The 27729-nt window shown below is 47.3% G+C and overlaps 1 protein-coding gene across 1 annotated transcript in view; it reads right to left on the reverse strand.

Moving 5' to 3' along the window:
* Positions 1 to 1499: 1499 nt before the first annotated feature.
* CNTROB (centrobin, centriole duplication and spindle assembly protein) overlaps positions 1500 to 27729 on the reverse strand; it is an 84282-nt gene continuing 58052 nt past the window's right edge. The window contains exons 14-18 of the mRNA XM_040346786.1: positions 8866 to 9008; positions 4972 to 5038; positions 3770 to 3818; positions 2163 to 2244; positions 1500 to 2071 (exon numbers count right to left, since the gene is read on the reverse strand). Coding sequence (XP_040202720.1) covers positions 1985 to 2071; positions 2163 to 2244; positions 3770 to 3818; positions 4972 to 5038; positions 8866 to 9008 — 428 coding nt within the window. The 3' untranslated portion in view covers positions 1500 to 1984. The remainder of the gene's footprint in view (positions 2072 to 2162; positions 2245 to 3769; positions 3819 to 4971; positions 5039 to 8865; positions 9009 to 27729) is intronic.

Consider the following 27729-nt stretch of genomic DNA (forward strand, 5'->3'; position numbering starts at 1 on the left):
TCCGCAGAGTCTGGCCGTTGATTGGATAGGATAGATTGATAGCAGCGCAGCCATTGGCTCGCGCTGCTGTCAATCACATCCAATGGCGGGACCGAGTCGTACACGCTGTGTCCATGGACGCATGGAGCGCTCCCGCCTACAAGCTAACCCCCTCGGGATAGAGCTTCCCAGAGGGGGGTTAGCTATTGCGGGGAGGAGCCGAGACAGCCGCCGAGGGACCCCACAACAGGAGGAACGAGGCCACTCTATGCAAAACAAATTGAACAGTGGAGGTAAGTATAACAAGTTTGTTATTTAAAAAAAAAAAAAAACCCATACAACACCTTTAATTGAACAATCTGAAGTTAGAAGCTACCGTGCACAGCTGCACCAGATTCTGAGTGCTGCAGTTTAAAGTGGTTCTAAACTCTTTACAACCACTTTAACCTACAGGTAAGCCTAGACTAAGGCTGCTTTCACACTGAGGCGTGCAGCCGCGGTGACGGTATAGCCGCGCTATTTGTAGCGCTGCTATACCGTCGTATTTACCGCGATATTCGGGCGCTAGCGCTGAGGTTTTAACCACCGCTAGCGGCCGAAAAAGGGTTAATACCGCGGTATTACCACGCTTTCCCATTGATTTCAATGGGAAGGCACGGTATAGGATCGGTGAACACACCGCTCCTATACCACGGTAAAGATGCGGCTAGCAGGACTTTTGGAGTGCTCCTGCTAGCGCACCGCTTCAATGTGAAAGCCTTCGGGCTTTCACATTGAACACTACAGGGCATGATTTTTCATGCGGTATAGCAGCGCTATTTTTAGCGCTGTACCGCATGAAAAACGCCCCAGTGTGCAAGGGGCCTAAGGCTTACCTGTAGGTGCTAGAAATATCTCCTAAACCTCTACGGTTTAGGAGATATTTACTAAAATCACTGGCGCATGCGCCGTAGACAGTGGCGCAGGCGCACTGTAGCGTGCTGTTTGTGATTAAGGCCGTGCCGTTACTGGCGGCTCCTGTGTGCATGCGTGGGAATTACGTCATCGTGGCTCCGGCCAATCAGAGCGCCGGAGCCGCGATACCCGGAAGTAACCCCCGGGCAAGATGTCGGCTGCCCGAGCGTTGGAAGAGGACAGCTGCGGGGGCTTCGATCAGAGGGGAGTATTACATAATGAGCTAGTATGCTATGCATCCTAGCTCATTATGCCTTTGTCTTGCAGGTGGCGTTATTTTATTTTTATACCAGGATTGACTTCCTCTAAGTAAATCTACTCCACTATCATTTTTCCCCCATGATGGTCCCATCGGATAGCTCAGCCCCCACCCTTCCCAACAAGGTATATTTAAACCGAATCTGGATTGGATTTTCAGATCCGATTGCAATGAATCCACCTCCCGGATCCATTGGAGTCCTCACAGCAACAATCTACCAGAGTGAGACTTGTGTATGGAGGAGCCTGCGATCTCCCCCATGTGTCAGAGCTGAAGGTCTAAGCGGCCAGTCACTAGGCCCAATGTCTTCCACTTCAATACCAGACACATGCAGCAGACTGATGGAAAAGAAGTGCAAAGCGGTGGAAATACTTTGCTGGAGTAGTGAGCCATCAGGAGGCAATGTCAGTATGTAACTGCATCCCCTAACTGGTAACTGATGTGAGGTCAAGGAATAAAGTAGGATGTTGATCACAAGGTCTGTGATCACAGAGATTGTACTACGCACACTTTTCAAGGCCCATTCACACTGTGGCGCATGTTGGGGTGACCTGCACAGTTGTGCACTTTGACACGGATGTTGAAGGATCACGCAACAGATTCCCACTGGGCAATGTTTGAAAATGTAGCATACAGGGCAGTTTTCTAATGCGGAGGCAGGAATGGGATCTCTAGAAAACAATGGATGCTCCTTTGCCCATGCTATTCATTTGCATTCCCCAGGGATATAAATTTCATAGAGACGTGGATTGTTTGAAGAAGATTTTATAGTGCGAGTGGTCTGCAGATTTCCTATTTCCAGATCCCGGTACGTTCTCCGCGAGCAGACACCCTCTTCAATGATTTTGTTGTATTCTGGCGACGTGAATTCGACAATATCTGGAAGAGAAGAGGGGAGCTTAGTAAGACGGCCATACAGAGATCAATGTGGGGGCTGGTAAAAAAATAATAATAAAATATCACTTCTTACCTCCTTCCTAACTGCTTTGTTCTCTGCTGGCTTCCTGGTGGTTGTTTGAGATTTGGGGGCATTGGGTTCCTTCTCCTCTGACCTGCACATATAGGCGAATGTGAATGTCAGGATATGCATAAATATAGGGGAGGCTGTAGTGACGGACATGTGAATATTTTGATGTAGGAGCATTGAACCTTATGCAGATGTGTTTTTAACATAATGGGTGATTTTCCGTCCTAGAGACTTCTCGCCTGCAACTGTGGGGTCTTGCTGGACCCCCAGAGGAGTTTGTTGAGGTTTTGAAAGAATGGGAGTGCCATGCTAGATATATATATATATATATATATATATATATATATATATATATATATATATATATATATATATATATATTTTTTTAACAGCAACACGTTTTGGGGGGTTCAGCACTCCCCCTTCATCAGGGCTAAAACCAGAAGATGCAGGCACTTGGCCCTTTCCAATCTAAGTGCCTTACATCATCAGTTTTTTAGTCCTGATGAAGGGGGAGTGTTGAGCCTCCGAAACGCACTGGGTCTTGTATGGATTTTGGGGAGGACCCCACAGTGGGTTTTTTTTTTATTTGGCATGGAGTTCTCCCTTAAAATCATCCATACCATAGAATTGCTCTTGTATCGAGATCATGGCTTTGATCTCTATTTATTGTTATCTATAAATACACAGAAATACTAGAGGGGGATCACAACTAGTGCACAGCATTTCTGAGCCATCAACATGTGACAAGCACCCAAAGCACCACCTCCATGTTTAGGACATGTGGCCTGTTATAGTTCAGGAGGGGAGGGGGCGGGTTTCCTTGCCTGCCCCCCCCCCCCCCATTTCCTGGCTTGCTTTATGTTATAAGGGTCTGGTATGTATTTGAGGGAACCCCACACCATAAAAAAAAAACCCAGAGGGTCTGATATGGACCCCCATTCCAAAATAAAAAATAAACCGCGTGGGGTTCCCTCCAAAATACATACCAGACCCTTATCAAATTTTTTTTTTTGCATTGCCAACAATGGTATTGTATTGCCGGCAATTTCAATGCATTTTTTTTCTTTATAAATGTCAGTTTTGCTGCAGCAGGTCTGGTATGGTTCAGGAGGGGCGGCTGCTTGGATTGCCCCCCCCCCCCTTTCCTGACCTGCCGGGCTGTGTGCTCGGATAAGGGTCTGGTATGGTTTTTGAGGGAAACCCAAAGCCATTTTGTTTTACATTTTTTGCCTGGGGTTAACATTAAAATCCATGCCGATAAGTCATCCATTGTTAAGGACGCGGCGGCTAGCTTCCCAGCCTGCTCCTTAGCAACCAGCTCAATGCGACAAGTTACTGCATGAAATAATGAGGTTCGGCACCCCCCCCCCCCCCCATCAGGGCTAAAACCACAAGATGTAGGCACTTGGCCATTTCCAGTTCAACCAATTCAAGTGCCTACATCATCAGTTTTTTAAGGGGGGGGGGGTTGCTGAAACGCGGTGAATGTTGCGAAATAAAAATCTTTAAAAAAAAAAGTCTGTGCAAGCTGGTGTAGCGCTCCAATCCTTTCAAAATGTCAGACATGTCAATATGGCATAGAAAAGGAGCAGAAGAGACAACATTACCTTTGAGCTGGGGGATTTCCTTTCAGAGACTGGCGCAGCTCAGTCACATCTAAATACGGAAATTAATAAAGTCAGATCTATCAGAATGCAACGATATCGGTGATATAGACAGAATGTGGAGCACAAAGTCAGATAAAACAGGAACGATAGCCTAGTGGGAGTTCAATGAATCGAACAACAGAGGACAGGCGTTTGTCAGGCAGGAGAAAGCACAGCAAGAAATGTGGGGAGAGAGGCAGAGGACCTGAGCAGGGCTTTAGAGAAGGAAGCATAGAATCAAAGTAAAGTCACTTCTGCCCACATACTTAAAGTGATTGTAAACCTCAGACATTAAATATGAACCAAGCATATCCCTCTATAGTGTGTACTTGTCTCAGTCCAGAGCACTAAGTGCCATTTCTGTCTGCTGCTTCATTCATCTATCAGAATGAGTCACTTCTAAAAAGTTTTGACACCAACAGAAAAAAAAAGTGACATGGGAGAGACCTACAGCTGTGTCCCCAGTAGGGAGTTTCACCCGATCTATCTGTACTGTTTATCATTATCACTGAAAGTGAAAAAAAAATCTCAAACTTTGGTTTCTTCCCAGAACAAGTATAGAAGGGAAATCTTCCAATGGGAATTTTCTGTGCCGTATCATTCGTTTTTTTTCACCCCATTTTGGATTTACTTTATTTACCCTCTTTAAACTTCCCTGCAACTTTATCCCTGACCTGTCTGGTGTGTTCCTTGGCCTTCATGATGCTGTTTGTTCACCAAGGTTCTCCAACAAACCTCTGAAGGCTTCACAGAACAGTTGTATTTATATTGAGATTGGAATACACACAGGGGGACACAATTTACAATGATTTATATATATATATATATATATATATATATATATATATATATATATATATATATATATATATATATATATATATATATATATATATATATATATAAAATCAATCACACACACACACACACACACACACACACACGTGATTCTGCATAGGAGGGAGTAAATCTGCGGAAGTGGGTAATATCTGTCTAGGGTTAAGCTTTAACAGGTAATGTACCCCAACTAAAGCCACCACCATACATTAGTATTTCTTTCCCCTATGATCTTTGTACACATATTCTTTCCCGAGTCCTGGACACTTCCTCGCTGCTCTGACCCCACCCCCATAATTCAGAGCACACAAGCCCAGCTTTCATACCCGGATTCACATGGGAGGTCTCCTTCTCCAGCTCATTAAGGGGATCCCCCGGAGTGCGGTCTAACAGCTGTATGAGAGAAGAATGGGAGGAAGACACAGAATCATGAAAGAGCAAATATCACATAATAATGCAAACAATACAGACTCCAGCAGGTAGAAATGATCTTGTATTGAGATCATGGCTCTGCTCTCTATTTATTGTTATCCATAAATACACAAAAATACTAAAGGAGATCACAACTAGGCACAGCTTTCCTGAGCCATCAACATGGGACAAGCACCCACAGCACCACCTCCATGTTTAGGACATGAGGCCTGTTATAGTTCAGGAGGGGAGGGGGCGGGTTTCCTTGCCTGCCCCCCCTCCCCATTCCTGGCTTGCTTTATGCTCTGATAAGGGTCTGGTATGGATTTGAGGGAACCCCACACCGTAAAAAAAAAAAAAAAAAAAAAAAAAAATGGCATGGGGTTCCCCTTTAAATCCATAACATACCCAGAGGGCCCGATATGGATTGAAGGGGGACCCCCATTCCAAAATAAAAAATAAACCGTGTGGGGTTCCCTCCAAAATACATAACAGACCCTTATCAATTTTTTTTTTTTTTGCATTGCCAACAATGGTATTGTATTGCCGGCAATTTCAATGCCTTTTTTCTTTATAAATGTCAGTTTTGCTGCAGCAGGTTCTATACATGTTACAGATGCGCCACTTTACAGGCAAACTGAGGGGACCCCCACAGGCACTAGATTTAAAGGAATTCCCCTTAAAACCCATACCAGACCTGAAGGGTATGCCGTTTTTTTTTTTCATAATTTTCAATTGCCGCCATGTTTTTTTTTTACATTCAGCTGTCAGCGGGGAACCTGCTGACAACTGATGAGTCATCCGCTGTTACGGACACAATGGCCGGCTTCCCGGTCCCCTCCTTAGCAATCAGCTCAATGCGATAAATTAATGCATGAAAAAATGCGGTAATTACCGCTCAATCGAACAAACACTGCATTCGTTATTCAACTCAAAACTCTTCGAATTGTACTTTCAAAGCCAATTTAAAACAAATACTCTTTTACCGCATTGTATTTTAACAATATCTAACTCTTGGTGATTAAACCCCCCCCCATGTTAGAAATCCATTTGTTCAAGAAAAAATTTCCTTTTTGCTCCTTTAAATTTTTTCATCACTGTAGCTAAAAATAAAATGTTGGATTTGACTCCACTAACAATTAGAAAATCAAATGAACCTTCTTAAAGTGAAAAGTGTGGCTTTAGGCCAAATTCACACTAGCCCATGGTAAAGCGATCCGCGCTACATTGTTTTCCAGAGTACGGCTAAGCAGCCACTGTCAGCCATTCATTCAGGGAGTGATTCTGCCACCCCCTGAAGGCCTTTTCTTTTAAATTTACCGAAGGGCAACTTACAATGGGACCAATGCGCCGCAATCATAAGTATCTAAACTCAAGAACATAAATCTAATATATTGCAGCTCACCAGCCCTTAGATGTGATGTCTGCATTTGTTTCCTTTTTTACGACTTTGTCCCCCTTTATTTTTAACTGGTGATCCATCCAAAGAAGACACAATTTTTGGCCGAATCAACAGGTATTTTTTTTTGCACTTATTTAACCACTTGCCTACTGGGCACTTATACCCCCTTCCCGCCCAGGCCAATTTTCAGCTTTCAGTGCTGTCACACTTTAAATGACAATTGCGCAGGCATGCAACACTGTACCCAAACAACATTTTGATAATTTTTTTCACACAAATATAGCTTTCTTTTGGTGGTATTTAATCACCATTGGGTTTTTTTTTTTTGCTAAACGAATAAAGACCGAATTTTTTTTTATTTTTTATAGTCTGTTATAAAATTTTGCAAAAGGACAATTTGTATCCTTCACTGATGTGCGCTGATGAGGCTGCACTGATGAACTGCACTGACGTGGTGATACTGGTGGGTATTGAGGAGGCACCGATTAGACTGACTTAATGGGCACTGATGGGCATTGATAGGTTGCACTGATTAAGCAGCACTGGTGGGCAGTGATGAGGTGGCAATGATGGGTATTGATAGGCTGCACTGATGAGGCAGCACTGGTGGGCATTGATGGGCACTGTTGGGATCGCACTGATAATCAGCACACTGATAATTAGTGCCCTGGTTATCAGTGTACATGTCCCTTTTAAGGAAGCCAGTAATCGGCTCTTTTGTCCTCTCCTTATGCTGTCAGCATGAGGAAAGGAGAGCCAATAACCAGCTTCTGTTTACATCCGTGATCAGCTGTGATTGGACACAACTTATCACGTGGTAAAGAGCCACCGATTGGCTCTTTACCTCAATCTGATCAGTAGTGTCCCACAGACACTGCGATCTCAGAGCGCGCCGCCAGCGCCCTACAGTGGACGCGATCACATCACGCCGCCATATGACGGCACCCCAGAACTAGCCGGCCATGTTGTAGCCGCCATTCGGCTATAACGCGGTTGCCAAGTGGTTAAAAGATACTGCATAATTGTTACTGTAGGTCAGGGGTGCCCAACCTTTTGAAGAGCAAGGGCCACTTAAGCAACTTGGTAACCGGTCGTGGGCCACAATGAGCGGAGCGAGTGGATGGCATGTCTGTGTCCACTCTGCATATGCAACGCAGTGTATCTTTTGGCTTTCCTACACTTTGCAATAGACTTCTATTATATTCTGCAGGTTTGGTGAACTTTCAGAAAGCTCACAAAACTTGCAGGTAATAACAGAAGTCTATGGCTCAGTGCAGGTAACCCGCAGGTAAACCACTCTTCTGCACCTGCATATCAGTTTGAAAGCAGCCCATTAACCACTGCAGAAAAGATATGCCCATATATACACTGTGGGGCAGATCCACATAGATCTGCACCCGCGCAGCGTATCAGAGATACGCTACGCCGCCGTACCTTACCTGGTGTTCTTTCAAATCCTCAAAGATTTTGCGCCGTAAGTTACGGCGGCGTAGTGCATTTCTGGCGGCGGAATTCAAATCGGCGATTAGGGGGGCGTGATTCATTTAAATGAAGCGCGTCCCCGCGCCGAATGAACTGTGCATGCTCCGTTTCGAAATTTCCCGCCATGCATTGCGCAAAATTACGTTGCAACAACGTAATTTTTTTTTACTTACACGTGAATTACGTCCATCCCTATTCACGGACGACTTGCGCAAAAAAAAAAAAAAAAAATCAAATTTCGACGCGGGAACGACGGCCATACTTAACATGGCAAGTCTATCTATACGCCGCAAAATACCAGCTTTAACTATACGCCCGAAAAAGCAGACTAGAGACGACATAAGAGAATGCGATGGCCGCGCGTACGTTCGTGGATCGTCGGAAATAGCTAATTAGCATACCCGAGGCGGAAAACAACGCAAACTCCACCCAGCGGACGCCAAAGTATTGCATCTACGATCCGAAGGCGTACGAAGCCGTACGCCTGTCGGATCAAACCCAGATGCTGTCGTATCTTGGCTTGAGGATTCAAACTAAAGATACGACGCGGGAAATTTGAAAGTACGCCGGCGTATCAGTAGATACGCCGGCGTACTCTCACTGTGGATCTGGCCCTGTGTTTTTAGTAATAAACTGACCTTTAATAACAGTATTCTATTCTAGAGCAGGAGGTCGCGGGCCACATCAGAGGGCTCCGCGGGCCACATGGGGCCACTGGTTGGGCACCCCTGCTGTAGGTAAAAGTATAAATTTTAGAATAGAATTTGAATTTGTAAAATGACATTAACAATATAATTTTGGTACATAACTTTGCAAAGTTATTTACCTCATTTTTAATTATTTGTTGAGTTTTCAATAATTAAATGACCAGAATATATAGTATTTTTGCTATAGTGGCCCTTTAAACAGCAGAGGGCCAACTCACCATGCGGATGTAATATTGCAGGACAGGATTGGGAGTGGCTCGGTCCTCGCCCGCTCTCCGGTTTGGGGGCAACTCCGCAGCATTTAAGGCTGGTTCCTCTTGAAAGGGGTGCTCCGGGGAAGTGTGGGGGAGAGTTGTGGACACTGGAGGAGGGAGAGACAGAAGGAGAACATAAGTATGAATGCGCTGTCCCTTGATCTCACCCCCTGATGATGCATTTAATTCCCCCTGCCGAGCTTCTGCTCATTAGTAGGACTTCCCACCATAACCTGTAAATAAATGATAACCCGCCAATCCTCGGAGAGGGAAACATTTTCACTGGCATCGATCAATGAATAATCCGATTAGAAAGATCCACCGAGCTGTATTTGTATCCAATATTATTTTACTGAAAGATTTCCTTTAATGTTCAACATTGCCTTTATTAAAAAAAAAAAAAAAGTGGCCCAGTGTGTTAATAAAAAAAAAAAAAATAGCTCTGGCTAATATACTGTCCTCCACTCTGGTGCCGTCCCCTGAAGACTCCACTCCCCAGTCCAGGATGAATGAGAACAGGTTGTCGTGGACCTGCTCCCTGGGCGAGCATCTTCATACTGGCCTGGACCATCCTTTTGTCACTACAAGCAGGAATTGTGTACATATAGACCTCCTTCCCACAGGCACCAAGACCTGTCGTCCATGAATGAGCAGCTTGAAACACCAGGCACTGCATGGTACAGCTCATTTTAGTCTATGGGGATGCAATAGCTGCATGTGAGACAGCCATGTGGGTGCGGGTGACATTGCACGTTCAGGGCCACTCACATGTACAGCCATCAAAATGGGACAAGCAGCCTTGTCCATAGACTTGAATGGACTACCTGCATGCAGGGGCGTATCTAAAGCATTTGGCAACCGGGGCGGATCCTATATTTGCAGTCCCCACGGTAAGATGCAAAAACACCCAACTGTGCCCCCTGCATACCTCTGCATCCCCCAATATCTTTGTCACTACTGTGTACCCCCTCTCCACAACTGCACCTCTGGACCCCTTTTACAGTACACAGCACCCTGCACCTCTGGACCACTTTTACATTACACAGCACCCTGCACCTCTGGACCCCTTTTACATTACACAGCACCCTGCACCTCTGGACCCCTTTTACATTACATAGCACCGCACCTCTGGACCCCTTTTACATTACACAGCACTCTGCACCTCTGGACCCCTTTTACATTACACAGCACTCTGCACCTCTGGACCCCTTTACATTACACAGCATTCTGGACCCCTTTTACATTACACAGCACCCTGCACCTCTGGACCCCTTTTACATTACACAGCACCCTGCACCCCTTTTACATTACACAGCACTCTGCACCTCTGGACCCCTTTTACATTACACAGCATTCTGGACCCCTTTTACATTACACAGCACCCTGCACCTCTGGACCCCTTTTACATTACATAGCACCGCACCTCTGGACCCCTTTTACCATACACAGCACTCTGCACCTCTGGACCCCTTTTACATTACACAGCACTCTGCACCTCTGGACCCCTTTTACCATACACAGCACTCTGCACCTCTGGACCCCTTTTACATTACACAGCACCCTGCACCCCTTTTACATTACACAGCACTCTGCACCTCTGGACCCCTTTTACATTACACAGCACTCTGCACACCTTTTACATTACACAGCACTCTGCACCTCTGGACCCCTTTACATTACACAGCATTCTGGACCCCTTTTACATTACACAGCACCCTGCACCTCTGGACCCCTTTTACATTACATAGCACCCTGCACCCCTTTTACATTACACAGCACTCTGCACCTCTGGACCCCTTTTACATTACACAGCACTCTGGACCCCTTTTACATTACACAGCACTCTGCACCTCTGGACCCCTTTACATTACACAGCATTCTGGACCCCTTTTACATTACACAGCACCCTGCACCTCTGGACCCCTTTTACATTACATAGCACCCTGCACCCCTTTTACATTACACAGCACTCTGCACCTCTGGACCCCTTTTACATTACACAGCACTCTGCACCTCTGGACCCCTTTTACATTACACAGCATTCTGGACCCCTTTTACATTACACAGCACCCTGCACCTCTGGACCCCTTTTACATTACACAGCACCCTGCACCCCTTTTACATTACACAGCACTCTGCACACCTTTTACATTACACAGCATTCTGCACCTCTGGACCCCTTTACATTACACAGCATTCTGGACCCCTTTTACATTACACAGCACCCTGCACCTCTGGACCCCTTTTACATTACATAGCACCACACCTCTGGACCCCCTGTACATTACACAGCACTCTGCACCTCTGGACCCCTTTTACATTACATAGCACCGAACGTCTGGACCCCTTTACATTACACAGCACCGCACCTCTGGACCCCTTTTACATTACACAGCAACACTCTGCACCCCTAAACCCCTTTAGATTTACACAGACCCCCCCCCCCCCCCCCCAGCTCTGTCCCTTCCTACATGAATCATGCAGATGGAGAGACAGTGAGCAGCGCTGAACAGAGGGCAATCACCTGCTGGTTTACATACGTTAGCTTCAGCAGCTCTCTACTCAGCACTGATCACGGTCTCTCCCTCTCCCCTGCGGTACAGGAGAGAGAGTGTTTTGCTTACCCTGCTGGATGCTCCAGATGGAGAAAACCAAACTTGCTGTAAACAGAGCAATGCGCATACGTCATGGGCATCATATCCCATACGGCCAATCAGCGCACCACAGAGGCACAGCGCCTCCCACTCCACTGCCCGCCAATCGTGCACAAGCGAGCCTAGAAACAAAAAAAACGTATGTTCCCCCGCCCACCCCCACATCGATGGAGACAGACAGTTCCACCAGCAAACCAGGCGGAAGGCCTGAAAAACACAGCGCAGGAGCCCAAAGCATAGAAACACACAATCATGCCCCCTTGAAACCCCCCCAGTGGGTGGCACCCGGGGCCGCCCGCCCCCTACTTGGTACGCCACTGCCTGCATGTAGCACCTTGCAGCTCAAACAGCATAAACACACAGCCCATTTGTGAACTACAGGTCTCAGCACCCCAGTGAATAAGGACTAATGTCCAGTGTGAAACAAACTAGGACTATCACATGTTTCGGTCATTGGCACAGAGAATATGAAAGTGGTCGTAAATCCTTCCATATACCCAGTGAAGTGATTGGCTTCAGATGATACACCGAGATTAAACAAATCTCCTACATAGGTTGTGTCTGTCTATCTGCAGTCTACTCTTCTCTACATTAATGCAAAGCCCAGAATTGATAAAGCTTTTCGGAGCATTCAGAAAAAAAAAAAACAGTCATGAAATCAACATTGGTGTGTCGTCCTCCTTCCTTTTCTGTGATCACTGACTTTGTCCATTCACAGAACTGAAACATCGTAACCTGCGATTACGATTTCTCAGTTTATGAATGGAGAGGAGCCGCTGTCCCCTTTCCATTAATTTTCAGTGAGGCTGCTGAGAAAGGGACTGAGAAATCTCTATCCTCAGACTCTTTCTCTGTCTCAAGGGGGAGATATCAGGGGTCTGGTAAGACACTATCACAGGACATAAAAAAAAAAAGTATCTAATCGGTATCGGCGAGTCTTAAAAAAGTGATATCGGGACAACCCTACCTTGAATGAGTCCTAAAAGTTTGTCAACACCTGACCATCACATCTATATAATGAAATATAGATTGCATCCTTTCTCTCACTCCAACTACCCCAGTTGAAGTCTTTGTAGACGAAACACGTCAGTTTTGAGGAGTCCTTTCCATGCCATTGCACCTTTTTGGAATTTTAGGCTTTTGTGATCACAGAGGAGATTTTGTACTTGATGCAATACATCTTGGAATCTATGGAAAGCCTTTTTATTCCAAATAAACCCGTAACCATACGGTTTTTCATGTGGAGGCTTTCTGTTTTTTATGGATGCGGTTAACCATAAACCTATCAAACGGTTCTGTGGTGGAAGGAGTTTTATTTTACCATCTGGGACAATGCCATCCTGATCCACATTCTCACATGCCGGGTCGAGGTTGCCTGAGGTGGCTCAGCTGAGGAGGAAGAATTGCACCACTCGCTATCCAGAGCCCTGATACCACATGCCTGATTGATGCCACCTCCTGGTAAGCGTATTTAATTTTCTCCCCTGGGTGGTGGATGGACACATGGCAGTGACTTCTTTAGTCCTACACCCCTGATTTCCATCCCATCAATATATACTAATGGATTCAGGTTTTAACCACTTAAGCCCCGGACCAATATGCTGGCTAAAGACCCAAGGGGTTTTTACAGTTCGGGACTGCGTCGCTTTAACAGACAATTGCGCGGTCGTGCGACGTGGCTCCCAAACAAAATTGGCGTCCTTTTTTCCCCACAAATAGAGCTTTCTTTTGGTGGTATTTGATCACCTCTGCGGTTTTTATTTTTTGCGCTATAAACAAAAATAGAGCGACAATTTAAAAAAAATGCAATATTTTTTCCTTTTTGCTGTAATAAATATCCCCCAAAAACATATATAAATTTTTTTTTCCCTCAGTTTAGGCCGATACGTATTCTTCTACCTATTTTTGTTAAAAAAAAAAAATCGCAATAATCGTTTATCGGTTGGTTTGCGCAAAATTTATAGCGTTTACAAAATAGGGGATAGTTTTTTTGCATTTTTATTTTTTTACTAGTAATGGCGGCGATCAGTGATTTTTTTCGTGACTGCGACATTATGGCGGACACTTCGGACAATTTTGACACATTTTTGGGACCATTGTCATTTTCACAGCAAAAAATGCAGTTTGGGAGTTAAACACAGGGGGCGCTGTAACATTTGGGGATTACTTTGTGTGTGTTTACTAGTGTAGTGGGGTGTGGCTGTAGGACTGACACCATCGATCGAGTCTTCCCTATAAAAGGGATCACTCGATCGATGCGCGGCCACAGTGAAGCACGGGGAAGCCGTGTTTACACACGGCTCTCCCCGTTCTTCAGCTCCGGGGAGCGATCGCGACGGAGCGGCTATAAACAAATAGCCGCGCCGTCGTCCCGGATCGCTCCCCGACCTCCGCATGTACCGGGGGGGGGTCCCGATCGGACCCCCCACCCACGTCAAGCAGAGGACGTACAGGTATGTGCTTGTGCCTGTCCGTGCCATTCTGCTGACGTATATGTACATGAGGAGGTCGGGAAGTGGTTAATCAGCAATTTTGTATAGCACAGTATTTTTATATTCATTCCTGATGCTTCAGTGATGCTTTTCTAAAGCTTTATTGAAGTGTGTGTCAATTTTATATTTATATTAAAAGGGCCCAGTAGAACCCCGGCTCATCAATACCCCCTGTTCAGCAGATCCTCAACTTATTAGTATTTTCATTTAGCAGATCCCCAGCTTATTAGTACCCTCGTTCACCAGATCCCCAGCTTATTAGTACCCTCGTTCACCAGATCCCCAGCTTATTAGTCCCCCCGTTCACCAGATCCCCAGCTTATTAGTCCCCCCGTTCACCAGATCCCCAGCTTATTAGTACCCTCGTTCACCAGATCCCCAGCTTATTAGTACCCTCGTTCACCAGATCCCCAGCTTATTAGTACCCTCGTTCACCAGATCCCCAGCTTATTAGTACCCTCGTTCACCAGATCCCCAGCTTATTAGTCCCCCCGTTCACCAGATCCCCAGCTTATTAGTCCCCCCGTTCACCAGATCCCCAGCTTATTAGTACCCTCGTTCACCAGATCCCCAGCTTATTAGTACCCTCGTTCACCAGATCCCCAGCTTATTAGTACCCTCGTTCACCAGATCCCCAGCTTATTAGTCCCCCCGTTCACCAGATCCCCAGCTTATTAGTCCCCCCGTTCACCAGATCCCCAGCTTATTAGTACCCTCGTTCACCAGATCCCCAGCTTATTAGTACCCTCGTTCACCAGATCCCCAGCTTATTAGTACCCTCGTTCAGCAGATCACCAGCTTATTAGTACCCTTGTTCAGCAGATCACCAGCTTATTAGTACCCTCGTTCAGCAGATCCCCAAGCTCTGCTGATGCCCCAATATGTGCTACTTCCAGCTCTACTGATCCCTCAGCTTAGTAGTACCCTCGTTCAGCAGATCCCCAGCTTATTAGTACCCTCGTTCAGCAGATCCCCAGCTTATTAGTACCCTCGTTCAGCAGATCCCCAGCTTATTAGTACCCTCGTTCAGCAGATCCCCAGCTTATTAGTACCCTCGTTCAGCAGATCCCCAGCTTATTAGTACCCTCGTTCAGCAGATCCCCAGCTTATTAGTACCCTCGTTCAGCAGATCCCCAGCTTATTAGTACCCTCGTTCAGCAGATCCCCAGCTTATTAGTACCCTCGTTCAGCAGTTCACCAGGTTATTAGTACCCTCGTTCAGCAGTTCACCAGGTTATTAGTACCCTCGTTCAGCAGATCACCAGCTTATTAGTACTCTGGTTCAGCAGATCACCAGCTTATTAGTATCCCCAAGCTCTGCTGATGCCCCAATATGTGCTACTCCCAGCTCTACTGATCCCTCAGCTTAGTAGTACCCCCCAGTTCCGCTGAACCTCTGGTTTGCTGATCCTCCTCTCTGGTCCCCATTCACCTCCTGCTATATTGCTCCCATGCTGCGCACCACCTGTGACATCTGCTAGTGTCTCCTGCTCTGGTCCCCCAACGCTGCTGACCCTCCAGCGCACACTCCTGTCCCTCAGGTCACCGCTCATCTGCTATATTGCTCCCATGCTGCTCTTCATGTGCGACATTACTAGTTTCTCCTGCTCGGGTCTCCCAGCTCTGCTGATCCTCTGCCACTCAGTCCCCCCTCTCCTTCTGCTATAGTGTTCACATGTGCTGTCTGCTAGTTGCTCCTCTCTAGTTTCAACCCCGCTCACTTTCCGGCTGTTCCATGCTGCACACCAGATCCGATGTGTGCACCAGTCACTTACAGAATATATACTATACATGCTTGTTGGTTTCCCAGTGCATCCTGGGATATCTCATTCTGGGAATATCTCCAAAACAAACATAACACTGAATAAAAGCCTCTCAAAAGCTAAAGGTGCCGTAAGCGAGCATCTATGGAGGCTTTGGAGATGCTTAGAAGCACCAGGAAAGCGACATGAGGTATAACTTTTGAAGCAGAACAAACAAAAAACACATGTGAACAGGACTGTATATCCGATCGAAGTACACACGATCGGATATCTGATCGAATCTAATCCGATGGATTTTTTTTGTCGGATATCTGATGAAGCTGACTTTCATCAGTCACCGATCCTGACCTCCCTGGGGCCCTAAGCAAAATGACATGTCACATTAAAGTTGAGAAGTGAACACTATGACATGCTGAGAAAAATGAAGTTCAATGCTTCCGAGCATGCGTCGACTTGATTCTGAGCATGCGTGGATTTTTGACCGATGGACTTCCACACAGACGATCCTTTTTTTAGCCATAGGAAAAATTTAACACATGTTATTTTTTTTCACCGATGGAAAACAAACCGATGGGGCCCACACACGATCGGTTTGTCCGATGAAAACGGTCCATTTTCATCAGACAAACCGATCGTGTGTACAGGGCTTAAGGCCACCATTTTTTTTTATAGTGAGGGCCTTTGATTGGCATTCAGAGTTTTCTTTAAAAAAGCGTGTCCAATGCCACATTTTGAAGCCTAATGCCGCGTACACACGATCGGAATTTTAGATGGAAAAAGGCAGACGGACTTTTTCCATCGTAAATTCCGACCGTGTGTATGCCCCATCGGAAATTCCATCGGAAATTCCGATGAATTCCATCAGAGTTTAAATATAGAATGTGGTTTTTTTTTACTCCGATGGAATGCGTCGGAATTCCGATGAGCTTTTGGTTGGGCAAAAGCCAGATCGTGTGTACGCGGCATTACAGTACCCTTCACAGGAGACATCTGAACCCAGTAATTTACGTGATTTCCATATGTTTGCCTACAAAGCCAAGTTTGATGGTCAAACATACAGAAATCTGAATGCCGCCTTCACACAGCAGATTAGGCTGGGGATGAGCTGCTAGCTGTAAGTGACTTGTGTGCGGCCTGACTGCTCTTAACCCTTCTTGTATCCATCTTCCTGCAAATCCCCGTGCAGTGCTTAGCCTGGATTTTCTGTGTTCAACTATATGCCAGTCATTACAAGAAGCTCTGTTAACGCTTTGCCGACTAGGAATAGTAGATCATGTACTCGTGCCAACAGAAAAGGTTCAAAAGTTTGCTTCCCAATAAAGACCTTTGCTTATCATTTATTACTTGTGGCTCCTCCAGGATCAGGTATTAAAGTTACACTAAACTCAGGTTTAAAAAAGAATATTCTATTTAAAGTGGAGTTCCACCCATAAATATAACATTACATCAGTAGTTTTAAAAAAATGTCATTAGTCCTTTACGATTTTTTTTTTTTTTTTAGATGCCTTCAAAGTGTTGGTGCTAGGCAGAATAGTTAATCTTCCCACTTCCTGCACTTCCTAGGTGCTTAATGCTTCCTAACCTACACCGCACAGACTCCTGGGAATTTAGTGGGTGTAACTTTCCAGGAGTCTGTGCACTCCCCAGTCTCAAAGAATCATGTGACTTGGACAGCACAGGTGTTGAAACCTGATCTGACACTGCTTGTGCAGCACTGAGCATGTGCAAGATCTGCAAGGCTGAAATCCAGGAAGTCATACAGTCTGGCTTCATGATGCCCACACTTAAGATGGCCCCAGTCAATTTCTATTTTATAAAGTGTCTAAATGCTGTAACAACCTAACAAAACGGACCTTAGTTTACAGACTAACTTTACTAGAATACATTAAGCTTGTGTATTACAGGGGTATTTATATTTAAAAAGTGAAATTGTGGCCGGAACTCCGCTTTAAGTATGTATTCTTAATGCAAAAAGTCCCCACTAGTGCTCTCAGCTTCCTTTAACCACTTGATCACTGGGCACGTAAACCCCCTTCCTCACCAGACCAATTTTCAGCTTTCGGTGCTCTCACAATTTGAATGACAATTACTCAGTCATACAACACTGTACCCAAATTAAATTTTCGTCCTTTTTTTCACACAAATAGAGCTTTCTTTTGGTGGTATTTAATCACCATTGGGTTTTATTTTTTTGCGCTATAAGAGAAAAAAAGACTGAAAATTCTGTAAAAAAATGAATTTTTCTTTGTTTCTGTTATAAAATTTAGCAAATGTAGTATTTTTTCTTCATTCTTTTGCATAAATGTGAAAGATGGAGTTACGCCGAGTAAATAGATACCCAACATGTCACCCTTCAAAATTGCACACGCTCGTGGAATGGCGCCAAACTTCGGTACTTAAAAATCCCCATAGGCGACGTTGCAGGGTATTGTGGGGTATTGTAGAGTAGTGTGGGGTATTGCAGAGTAGTGTGGGGTATTGCAGAGTATTGCACAGTATAGGTGTGTGGTATTGCACAGTATGGGGCAGGGATGGCTGAGCAGGGATGGATGGATGGCTGGCTGGATCTGTGACTGCATGTGTCACAGATCCAGCCCACAGCACTCGTGCTGCATCTGCTCTCTCCCCCCCTCCCTCTCACACTGTACCGTTCGGGAAAAGAGGGGAGGGAGGAATTGGTCATTGGACGGAGCGATCACGTGGTAAACCGCCGCTATCAGCGGCGATTTACCGTGATGCGCCGGGTCCGGAGGACCCGGCGGTCACGGACATTCCCGTGTGCGCGCCCCAGAGGGCACGCGATTCTGGGAGGACGTCCATGGACGTCCTCCCAGAGTTAAGCAAGCGCCTTGTAGATGTATATCGTCTATAGGGCGGTTGTTAACTGGTTAAGAGTGGCCATGTTCTTTCTCTATGGTTGGCCTGTATGTAGGAACATAGCCACCCTTACTTGCATACTCCTGAGATGGACTATATTGTTTAGCGTCACTTTAACCACTTACCAACCAGCGACGTATCGGTACGTTGCTGGATTGGAAGGGTGATATCTCGGTCATCACTGCAGCAATGGTCGAGATATCATTTTTTAGGGCCGGCCATTCTCTTCAATATAAAAGTAATCTTCAAAGCCCAATAGCTGCTGGATTACTTTTACAGGCTGCGAAAAGGGGTCCCACTCGGTAAGTATGTAAGCATCCGGTTCCTTGGCCAGATGCCGTTCCTCCCACTTAGTGATGGCAGAAACCAGAAGGAACAAGGGTTTAAAGTGATACTAAAGTCTTGTTTTTTTTTTTTTCTTTAACTACTTGTCAAGCAGTTGCCGCAGTTATACGGCGGCAGGTCGGCTCCCCTGCGCGAGAGCACGTAGCTATACGTCACCTCGCGAAGCGGCCACTAGGGGCGCGTGCGCGCTGCCCACTCATCCCTGATCCCGACGCGCGTGCCCGGCGGGAACGATCACCGCCAGGCACCCGCGATCGCTCGTTACAGAGCGAAGACCGGGAGCTGTGTGTGTAAACAGCTCCCGGTCCTGTCAGGGGAGAAATGCCTGACCGTCTGTTCATACAATGTATGAACAGCGATCAGTAATTTTCCCCTAGCGAGTCCACCCCCCCCTACTGTTAGAACACACCCAGGGAACATTAATAACTTAATCCCTTCCCCGACCCCTAGTGTTAACCCCTTCCCTGCCAGTGGCATTTGTATAGTAATCCAATGCATTTTTATAGCACCGATTGCTATAAAAATGCCAATGGTCCCAAAAATGTGTCAAAAGTGTCCGAAGTCATAATGTCGAAGTACCGAAAAAAAAAAAAAAAAAATTGCTGATCGTCGCCATTACTAGTAAAAAAAAAAAAAAAAAAAAAACATTAATAAAAATGCCATAAACTACCCCCTATTTTGTAAACGCTATAATCAAACGTTTATTGCGATTTTTTTTGATGAAAAATATGTAGAAGAATACATATCGGCCTAAACTGAGGAAAAAAATAATATTTTTTTAGAAATTTTTGGGGGATATTTATTATAGCAAAAAAAATTATTTTTTTCAAAATTGTCGCTCTATTTTTGTTTATAGCGCAAAAACTAAAAACCGCAGAGGTGATCAAATACCACCAAAAGAAAGCTCTATTTGTGAGAAAATAAAATAAAAAAAAGGATTTTTGTACTCACCGTAAAATCCATTTCTCTGAGTTCATAGACGGACACAGCCTTCATTGACCTTAGGGTTATGCTTCTTCCTACCAGGAGATTTAGGCAGAATTCTACAGCACTTGAGGTGTTAAAAACTTTCCTTCATGCCGCTCCTCCCAGGGGGCGTGGCTCCCCCAGGCATAACCCCCACTCTGCTTTAGCAGCCTCAGTTCGTAACAAGCAGTACAAACAAAGGAGGGGTGGGTGCTGTGTCCGTCTATGAACTCAGAGAAATGGATTTTACGGTGAGTACAAAAATCCTTTTTTCTCTTTCGTTCATAGACGGACACAGCCTTCATTGACCTTAGGGACGTCCCCAAGCAGTGTCAAAAAAATTCGAGGGGTGGGAAAGATAACACAGCAAAAACAGGTTACACCCCAAACAAAACCGGAGTTACTCAACGGAGGAACTCCAACCTTAAACTGCTGCCTGTAACACCCTGCGGCCGAAGGAGGCATCAGAAGATGCACTCACATCCACCTTATAAAACTTTGAAAAAGTGTGGACCGACGACCAGGTCGCAGCCTTACACACCTGTAACACAGAGGCTTGGTGTCGGAAGCCCAGGAGGCCCCGATCGCCCTGGTCGAATGCGCCGTGACCCGAAAGGGAGGCGCCCGCCCCTTCAGGGCGTAGGCCTGAAGCACAACCTGTCGGATCCACCTGGAAATGGTGGCCGACGAGACTGCCAGGCCCTTACTGGGACCGGACACAGACACGAACAGCGAGTCCGACTTCCGGAACGGAGCTGTCGCCGACAAGTAAACTCAAAGGGCCCGAACCACATCCAGAGAATGTAAAATGGCTTCCTTCGGGTTCTTCGGCTGAGGACATAATGATGGAACAACAATGTCCTCGTTAATGTGAAAGGCCGAAACGACCTTCGGAAGAAAAGAAGGCCGCGGGCGCAGCACCGCCTTATCCTGATGGATGACCAAGTAGGGGGCCTTGCAAGACAAGGCCGCCAGTTCAGACACTCGTCTGATAGAGGTAATAGCTACCAGAAAGACCACCTTCTGCGACAAGGTCAGCAAAGGGATCTCCCGAATGTCCTCAAAGGGAGCACGCTGAAGCGCCGAGAGGACCAAAATTCAAGTCCCAAGAAGGTAGCGGAGGGCGCACCGGGGGGGGGGCCACATGCCGGACCCCCTGCACAAACGTGCGAACCAAAGAATTCGCTGCCAAGGGACGCTGAAAATAAACAGCCAGAGCAGAAATCTGGCTCTTGATCGTGCTCAAGGCAAGAGCCTGGTCCACTCCCCGCTGTAGGAACAGCAGGATCCGGGACACCACGTATGTACGGGGGTGCCACTTCATCTCCTCACACATAGAGATGTATGCTTTCCATGTACGATGTAAATTTTTCGAGAAGTGGACTTCCGTGCACGCAGCATGGTAGAGATTACCGGGCCCGACAGGCTCCGGTCCTTCAGTACCTGGTTCTCAACAGCCACGCCGTTAAAGCCAGTGACCGTAAAGCAGGATGGAAGATCGGGCCCTGAGACAGGAGATCTTCCCTCAGAGGCAGACGCCAGGGGGCGTCTGCCACCAGACGTACCAGGTCCGCGTACCAAGAGCGACGCGGCCAATCTGGGGCGATCAGGATCGTTGGAATCCCTTCGGCTTCCACCCTGCGCAGCAGGCGGGGTAGGAGCCTTAGAGGAGGGAAGGCGTAAATCAGGTGATATTGACCCCAGGGAGCCACTAACGCGTCTGACGCGTCTGCCCACGGGTCCTTTGACCTGGCCACAAACCGTGGTACCTTCCGATTGAGACGGGACGCCAGAAGGTCCACGTCTGGAGTGCCCCATTTTTGGCACAGGACCTGAAACACCTCCGGGTGGAGAGACCACTCCCCTTGATCCAGAGTCGTGCGACTTAGGAAGTCGGCTTGCCAATTCAGAACTCCCGGAATGTATACCGCCGACAGGGCCGGAACGGACCTTTCGGCCCACCGAAGTATGTGAGCGACCTCCAGCGCCGCGGCCAAGCTCCTTGTGCCGCCCTGATGATTGACGTACGCCACGGCCGTGGCGTTGTCGGACTGGATCCTGACAGGACGGCCCTGTAGCTCCAGCGACCACCTGACAAGGCACAGCTTGATTGCTCGGAGCTCCAGGATATTGATCGGCAGGCGGGACTCCTCCCGAGTCCAGCGCCCCTGGGCTGACTGGGTGCCCCAGACGCCCCCCCAGCCGAAGAGGCTGGCATCCGTCGTGACCACTGTCCAGCGGCACGGAAGAAAAGACTTCCCGGACCAAAGCACCGGAGAGGTCAGCCACCATGCCAGGGAAGACTTGGCCAGATGGCTCAACCGAATCTGGCGATCCAGAGAAGATGGGACCCTGTCCCATCGTGACAGAATCTCCTTCTGTAGTACCCTGGTGTGGAATTGGGCATACGGAACCGCCTCGAAGGAGGCCACCATCAGACCCAGAACCCACATGCAGAAGCGAAGAGATGACCACTTCTGGGTCAACAACTGTCACTGCAGATTGCAGGGTCAGCAGTTTTTCCGATGGGAGGAACACTTTTGCCTCCCCCGAATCCAAAACCATCCCCAGGTGTTCCAGCCTCTGGGACGGAACCAACACTGATTTTCTGAGATTCAGAAGCCAGCCGAACTCCTGCAGAGTCCGACACGTGATGGACACGTCCTCCTCTAACTCTGAGCCTGAAGAAGCTCTCAGGAGAAGGTCGTCCAGGTATCCCACGATAGCGATCCCTCGCTGCCTTAGCAAGGCCAGGATCGGGGCGAGCACCTTGGTGAACACCCGTGGTGCCGACGCCAGCCCGAACGGGAGGGCCACGAATTGATAGTGGTCCTCCCCGATCGCAAAGCGCAGATACCTTTGGTGGCTTGTGCAAACGGGAACATGCAGGTATGCGTCCATGATGTCTAAGGACGCCATGAAGTCCCCCTGGTGGAGGGACGCTATTATAGAACGGACCGACTCCTTCCTGAATCGCTGCACCTTGACAAAGGAGTTGAGGGCCTTTAGGTCCAGGACAGGGCGAACCCCTCCCTTCTTGGGGACCACGAACAGATTGGAGTAGAACCCCTGAAACCGTTCCAGCGAGGGGACCGGCACAACCACCCCCCTGTCCAGAAGATCCTGGACAGCCCCGGACAGGGCTAGCCGACGATCCGGAGGAAGCTGGAGGGCGCTTTTTACCCCCCAACCGAGCACTGGCTGCTTCAAACCTGGTGAGAAAGACTCCAGGACAGCCGACACCGACTCAACAGATGTGGCAGGGCAAGGGGCGCTAAGGGTTAATCCCGGCATTGTAAGGAATGAGGGGCCTGATTCAGGCTCCATATTGCCGTTGCCGTTTCACCCCTACTGCCAAGGGCAGGAAAAAAGTCCCCCACAGGTCACCTCCCGGCCGCTATAGCACAGTATGGGGCCCCCTGAGACTCACCACCCCCTGGTACAGCGCGGTCTGTGAAGGCAAGTGTGTGCTGAGGAGAAGCTGCAGTGCTGCGTCTGTCCCCTCAGATGATTTGCGGTCTTTTTTCCCCGCTGAAACGGCCACTAGAGGCCGAACTAGTGCTGAAAACGGCGCCGGCCACAAGAAAATGGCCGCCGAATACTACAAGCGCGGCTCCGGCAAAATGGCCGCCATTGCGCAGTTTTAAAAAGACAGTGTACCCAAAAATGACAGTACACCAAGACAGTACACAGCACACACAAAAATGCCCAGAATGTCCACCACAGTCCCCTGCAGTGACACAGAACAGCCCCAGCCATACCACGAGTGAAAAAAATGAGCCCCAGAGAAAAAAAAACCCTGCGCAGCAGTCACCCAAAGGGGGAAGGAGGGAGAGGAATAAGGGAGAGAGGAAAGCAGGGGAAAACCCTCAGTCGACCTCCCAAGGGAAAACATTCCAGCCAGACCACTTACCTGAGTAAGGGGCCACTGTTCTGTTCCCACATGAAGGCGAATGAAGGTATAACTGATAATAGCTGTGTGACTTCTTACCTTCGTATCCAAGCAGTGGGGCAGACAGGACCGGCAGATGTTCAGGTTAGATGGATCCAGACTCAGACATGAAGATGAAATCAGCGTGGGTTTATTCAATCCAGATAAGACAACAAACGGTGATACAATACTGTTCTTTAGTAGTGGTATCAATGCTGACTTGTTAGAATATGTCCTGAGGCTAGCTGCTGTGGCTGCAGAGCTGCTGCTGAGCTGCTGCTAACTACTGCTGACTTCTGCTGACTTCTGCGTGGTCAAAAACTGATGCCTTCTCTGGAGCCCAAAAATGTGGAGTGTCTAGTCACACAGCCATGAGGAGATACTGAAAATGGCTGCTCCCAGTGAAGAGACCTGCCCAGCGAGAGTCCACGCCTCCGAATAGAAAAAACTTTACTAACAAGAACAGGGACGTGTGGCATGCAAATTCTGGCCAGCAGATGGCAGCAGTGAAAGAAATGCATGAAAACAAACATGTAGAAATAAAGATTAATAATGTAATGTACAAATAACTATAAGGAGAACAGCACACTCCCCGTCTGAAATTTACGTAAGGAGATTTCACTATGACGAATGTCCATAAAAATATAATACAACCTGTAACAAAGAACATGTGAAATGCAATAAACATGACATAGTGGGTTGGCTGACCCATAGCGGATAAAACTGTGAAGTTCGAGTTCAGTCCTTTTTCATCCTTCGGGAACGTTCTCGATGGGTAATATTAGAATGAGTTCGTTAATCGGCCTTGCAAAAGTTTTAAGCTCACCCTTCCTGAAGATCTTCAGCTCCACCTTTCGGACCTTGCCATCCTTGCTAGGAAGAACCTTTGTAATTAGTCCCATAGGCCAGGTGATCCTTTCGGTTTGTTGCTCCTTCATTAATACGAGGTCTCCTTCTTTCAAGTTTGGTTTTTGATGTTGCCATTTCCTCCTTCCTTGAAGAATATTGAGATACTCCTTACGCCATCTGTTCCAGAAATAATCTGCCAGGTGTTGTACACGTTTCCAGTGTTTTTGGTAGATATTCCCATGGGTAAATTCTCCACTAGGCGTGAGCATATTGTCCGTTTTTTGGGTAAGTAGAATAGCCGGAGACAGTATGGCTGGTGTTTCAGGATCCATAGATACTGGCACAAGGGGTCTTGAATTGATGATAGCTGAAACTTCAGCGAGAAGAGTGACGAGAGTCTCGTGCGTAAGTCTTGAAGAGTTTACATCCATCAACATAGAATTTAAGATTTTGCGTGAGATCCCGATCATTCTCTCCCAGGAACCCCCCATGTGGGAACTATGAGGAGGATTAAAAATCCAGGTGCAACCTTTCTCCGCCAACTGATCTTGGATAGGCTTAGTGTCGATGTTCAGTTCTCTACAGGCGCCAATGAAGTTACTTCCCTGGTCTGACCTCAACTGTTTCACTGGTCCTCTGATGGCGAAGAACCGTCTTAAGGCATTAATGAGGCTGGATGTGTCCATAGATTCTATCACCTCTATATGAACGGCTCGCACACTCATGCAAGTAAATAGCACGGCCCAACGTTTACTGTTTGCGTGACCACCACGGGTTCTACGTGCGGACACCATCCATGGTCCAAAGACGTCTAGGCCAGTGTAGGTGAAGGGCGGCTCTGTGCATAGTCTATCCGCGGGCAAGTCGGCCATTTGTTGGTGTAGCTGTTTTCCTCTGGCTTTACGACAGTGCACACAGTCATGCAGTAGTTGGGCTACACGTTTCTTCATACCGATAATCCAAAGACCCGCAGACCTTAACTTGCCCTCAGTGATTTGTCTGCCCTGGTGTTCAGTCTTTTTGTGGTAATGTCGGATCAGCAACGTGGTGATATGATGTTTGCTGGGAATAATGACAGGATTTTGCTCCGCAACTCCTAGGTGGGCTTGATTCAAACGACCACCGACTCTGAGCAGGCCAAAACTGTCCATAATTGGGTTTAAGTTTGCAAGGGGACTTTTTATAGGAATCTGCTGTCTGTTGTTCAAGCACTTCCATTCTACGTTAAATTCCTGCTGCTGGACATGACGTGTTATGAGAGACTCGCTATGAGAAATGTCCTCAGCAGAGAATGGTTTATGGCAGACGTGCCAACCGTGACAATCTTTATCTTCCTGAGTATTGTGATAACATCTGGCGATGTGTACTAACCTTGCAATGGTTCTGACAAGTCTCATCCAACTGGAGAAATGTTCAAAACGATGACAGTCAAGCCTGGAGGTCTGCTTTGTTTCAGTGACTAATGCGCTAACTTCGGCGCGGATTTCTGGATCATTATCCGGATCCTGGATGCTGTAAACTTCCTGTTCACATTTGTCTGCCCGTCCTAGCAGAAACTCTGGGCCAGTAAGCCAAGTAGATTTAGCAAAGGAACCCACAGACGTAGGCCTGGTGGCGTGATCTGCTGGATTAAGTTCGGATGATACGACAATGTGTTCTCTCGTCTCAGGCTTGCTGTCCATGGTGCGCTGAAGAGAGTTAGATCTGGATGGCGCTTGCTCCTGATTGTCCGGGAGTCTTACCCTGGTGGTTCCGTAGGGTAATGGAGAAACCCAGTGATTGGTTTTGTCTTTAAAGAACTCTCTGTCTTCTACTGATAAGGCTACCTTATCGTCATCCTTGGATGTGTGGAAGACTGATCTCCCCGAATCGTCAGCAAAGAGGGGAGAAATGATGTCAGGTGGTTGTACGAGGTCTGGAGACTTCTCCTTCACTTCATAGTGATGAGGACACGGCTTAATACAAGTTGTGCGTCCGTCTCCACGCACGTACGTTTTGAAGGAGTCGATTTCTGGTTGATCCAGGCATACATTTCCTATGACTACCCATCCCAGGTCCAGCCTCTGGGCATATGGTGCGTAGTCAGGACCATTACACTGTTGACGCACCTTGTGCACTCTTAGATTGTCTCTGCCAAGCAGGAGTAGAATCTCAGCATTGTTGTCCATAGGTGGGATAACGTTGGCTAGGTGCCTTAGGTGCGGTTGGTGAAACGCAGCTTCTGGGGTAGGAATCTCATCCCTATGGTTGGGTATTTGATCGCATTCAATCAGTGTTGGTAGGGGTATTTCGGTATTCCCACTGATGGGGGAAGCAATGAATCCTTGCGCCCTCCTGCCGCTAGTCTCAATGCGGCCTGAGCAGGTGTTTAAGATGTAGGGTTCTGATGGTCCCTTTATCCCAAAGGCTTCAAAGAATTTAGGTCCTGCTAGGGACCGGTTGCTTTGGTCATCGATGATGGCATACATTTTTACTGCCTTTTCTGGTAGTCCCTCTGGATAGACCTTGATTAGGCATATTCGGGCACAACATTTCTCACCCTGGCCCTCGCCACATACTTCCAAACATGAGCAGGAAACAGCGGCGGCTGCGTTAGCGTGGTTCTGGGGCTCCCCGCCATGACTTGGAGCGGGACTGGTGGCGACGGCAGCTGGTGAGTCTCTGGGCAGTGGAACTGGGTGCATAGCCGAGGCATGTCTTTCACTATGACACTCCTCACACTTGATGATGGATTTACAGTCCTTAGCCATGTGCTCCAATGAAGCGCAGCATCTGAAACATACCCCAAGCTCGCTGAGGAACTTCTTGCGCTCCTGTATGGGTTTGGATCTAAACCCTCTGCATTTGTTCAGTGAGTGTGTTTTTTTATGAATGGGACATTCACGATTGAAGGACTTGTCTCCTGATGAGGTATTGTACTGTTTACCCGTGGGTGCTGCAGAAGATGGTAG

This window comes from Rana temporaria, chromosome 3, assembly GCF_905171775.1.
Source record: "Rana temporaria chromosome 3, aRanTem1.1, whole genome shotgun sequence".
Lineage (NCBI taxonomy): Eukaryota > Metazoa > Chordata > Amphibia > Anura > Ranidae > Rana > Rana temporaria.